The sequence below is a fragment of the Micropterus dolomieu genome, unplaced genomic scaffold (assembly GCF_021292245.1).
Source record: "Micropterus dolomieu isolate WLL.071019.BEF.003 ecotype Adirondacks unplaced genomic scaffold, ASM2129224v1 contig_11900, whole genome shotgun sequence".
NCBI classification, from domain to species: domain Eukaryota; kingdom Metazoa; phylum Chordata; class Actinopteri; order Centrarchiformes; family Centrarchidae; genus Micropterus; species Micropterus dolomieu.
In genome coordinates this window covers 1-3,514 of record NW_025740886.1, presented here as the reverse complement: position 1 = coordinate 3,514, position 3,514 = coordinate 1, and the positions used below count along the sequence as shown (strand labels likewise).

The 3,514-nt window shown below is 44.3% G+C and overlaps 1 protein-coding gene across 1 annotated transcript; it reads right to left on the bottom strand.

Moving 5' to 3' along the window:
• Window positions 1-11: 11 nt before the first annotated feature.
• On the bottom strand, window positions 12-795 carry LOC123965930 (high mobility group protein B2-like; the record flags this gene model as incomplete). Its single annotated transcript, XM_046042227.1, has 2 exons — window positions 12-269; window positions 610-795. Coding segments are annotated over 2 exons (312 nt in total), but the record flags the coding sequence as incomplete, so codon positions are not given.
• Between the last annotated feature and the right edge of the window lie 2,719 nt (window positions 796-3,514).

Below are 3,514 nucleotides of genomic sequence, written 5' to 3'. Positions count from 1 at the left end.
GCCTGCTCTTGTCCAATCAGCTGTCACAGGCCCTCACCTGCACCTCAACACTGTCCTACCTCTGAAACACACACACCTACCTGTCTCTCTCTCTCTCTCTAACACATTCAGTCTCTCCCTCTCATCCAGCTGCAGCTCGTCTTCTACTCGTCGTCGTCGTCCTCCTCGTCTTCGTCCTCTCCTTCGTCGTCCTCCTCTTCCTCCCCTCCCTGAGCTGAAGAGCCGGGGTTCCTGGCGTACGTGCCGCCGCCGCGGTACGCCACCATGTCCTGTCAGACAGACGGGTAAATGTTTATTACACCGCCAACAGTTGTCTGGGCTCTCTGCACCTGTCCGTCATAGTGCAGCGCTCTGTATTCTGGCCTTAGTGAAGGAAACACTCAGACTGCAGCCCGGCTTTTAACTCGCACTAAGAGGAGTGACCACATCACATGAATAATCTTTTATTACTTTTATTCATTTATATTTTCAGTAAGGATCTTGTTTGTTTCAACATTACAGCACTTTGTAACTCGGCTTTGAAAAGTGCTATAAAATAAAGTTAATATTATTATTATTATTCCTACAGCCCTAATTGTTACTACCCGTGCGTCTCTGTCTGAGTCTCACCCGGTCGTATTTCTCTCGTAGTTTCTGGGCCTTCTCCTCGTAGGGCAGCTTCTCAGACTGGGACAGTTTGCTCCACATCTCTCCCAGCTTCTTGGCACAGTCTCCTATAGACAGACCAGGGTACTGCTGCTTCACGCTGGGACGGTACTCGCTGCAGAACACGAAGAACGCAGACCTGCACGCACACAGACAGAGTTAACGCTCATCATGGAACGGAGACGCTTTGTTGCTGAATCCGGTTCAGCCCTGAAACAAACTACATCCAATTTTACTAAATAATATAAATAACCAGCGGGACAAATTCAAACCGCTTGTTGAACCAAAGATACTATTTCCTGATTCATTCACGTCAGGTATTAAGCACTAAGATCTGCTCCCGGAGGCCCTGAACTAAACCCAGAGAGCCTCTTCAGCAGAGATCCAGACTGGTTCAGACTGGTCCCTGTGCTGCCCTCTGCTGGCCCAGCAGCTGAACATGAATCTCTCTGTATGGGTTACACAGACTGGGACACTGGGTCCAGACCAGCAGGCGTGACGGTGTAAAACCTTTTATTGTGGTCCTCTGATAACAGAAAATGAAAAAGATGTGGATTTGTCTCGGTCGGAGCCCCGACCCTCTCCACGGCCCCGCAGAGCCTTTTGGTCACTACAGCTCCGATCTGAACTGAAGCTAATCAGCTTTCTGTTTTCTGTCCTGACAACTGACTGATTCGCGGCAAGCGCGTCTTTCACAATAAAGTGTGAAGCAATCCATTTTACGATCCGCACATCAGCTGATTTCCTGTCAGCTCTACAGTACCGTTAACTTCACCGCCAACCTGCTTTTACAGGCGCTGCTTTATAATTATTTCAGCCACTTTTCATGTTCAGCTTTGTTTGCTGTTATTAGCAGGGTGGGAATCTCTGAGAACCTCACGATCAGATTATGATGCAGAGGGCTGCGACAGATTATCAACCGATTATTGATGCATCATTTTATTTCCTGTGTGATTTCTGGTTGATTAATAAGCATTTAACTTGCATCATCCTAAAAGGACTGGTTTCTAGTCCTAGTTTACTTCATTAAGCTCAGCTCCTCCTGGTCAGCACAGTTTTCAGACTCCTCTGAACGCTGAGTTCAGCTGTCAGACTCCGCAGTTTTGTCTTGTTTCATGATGAGGGGTCCCCATGTGAGGATGTTCAAACAACGCAGTCTCTTTCTACTCCACAGGAACTCAATGTTCAGAGTCTCTGGATCTGTCTTATGGACAAAATGATGGCGAGCCTCCCAGTGTGATTCTGAAGAGACGCAGACTCATCGAATTCTCCACCTGGAGGTAGGACAGGACCAGTCGCCTCAGCTGCTACACTCATTCATCCCAGAGTGAAAGAGAAAAACTGTCACAGACACTTTAACAGAGAAGTATTGACAGTGAACTGACTAAAAAGAAGGAAGACTTAAACGACTAGCAGGAACAAACGCAAAGACTTAGATTTATTTTAGAGGGACCATTTTTTATTTTCATTCATTGTTACTTTCTGTGAGTAACAGTTACTGGTTACTGATTACCTGATACTCGTTTCTGGGTCCACTTTATGTCACAGTGTCAGCTCCCTACATTAGCTTGTCTGTGTATCTGCTGTAGGATGAGCTGCTGTGACGCATTTCTTGACTTCTGCAGGTTTGAACTGACCTGTCTAAAGCACCAGATGTTTTGTATCAGGTGGTTTATTTATTGCATTATTTTGTTGCTCAGGGTAGGTTCCAGGTTCCACCTTTCTGGTTTATATATCCCAACTTATCACAAAACTCACGGGTGGATGGATCCGTAGTTTTGTTTGGGTTCAATTCATTTGAAAATGCTCTACTTTGGCTCTGATCCAGCTGCCTCTCTCTGTCTGTAGGTAATCTGTTTTTTATACAAATCAGACCTGGTTAAACCAGGAGGAGAAGATGTAGGAGTCCTCGTGAATGCCTCTTTGTATCCTAGTTGTCAAAACAGACCTGTCTGATTATCTTTGGAGTCTGTTGAGAGGAAACGTTTCAAAGTTGAGAAAAACTCAAACTCAGATAAGAATTCAGAGTACGGGCCAGGTGCTGGGTACACTATAACGAAGAGAATTGGTTGCAGTGATTTCCAACTTGGGTGCGAAAGACCAAGAACAAGACTTTCAAATGAGTTATAGTTTAGTTTAGGTTTAGAGCTGATTAGTAGGCTAGAGTGGAAGATAGCTGCAACTCCACCTCCTCGGCCTGTGCCTCGAGGAATGTGAGTATTAATATGACTGGGAGGGGTGGATTCATTTAGGCTAACATATTCTCCATCACCCAGCCAGGTTTCAGTAAGACAAAATAAATCAATATCATAATCTGATATTAGTTCATTTACTAGTACAGCTTTAGAAGAGAGAGATCTGATGTTTAAGAGTCCATATTTAACTCTCCTATTCGTTTGCACTATTGCTCTTGTGGATTTAATTTTTATGAGTTTTTTATGCACAGCTCCTCTTCTGTTTACCTTTTTAAATAATTTCGATGGTCGGGGGGCAGAATATGTACTGTAGCTTCATATATAGTCTCACATTAACAAGTTATTTTAAACTTGATGGTGAGTGTTGATTTTCCCTCATCAGTTAGACTGCAGACACATTACAGAAGGACTTTCATGTATGAACATGAATGATCACAGGAACAAATGTCTTTCCATGTAAATGAACATGTGAGTGTTAAACTGAAAGCTGTGGACCTGTCCTACCTACTGATCCTTATCTCTGTCAGTTCCTCCTGAAGGAAGCAGAGACTTTAAACAGGAAGCCTTAACTCTTCCCGCCTTGCTGCTGCTGACGCACAAAGAAAAGTTTAGTTTAGATTCAACAGGAAGCTGCAGCGCCTTCACAATAAAAGCCTTTACATGAAGATACACTC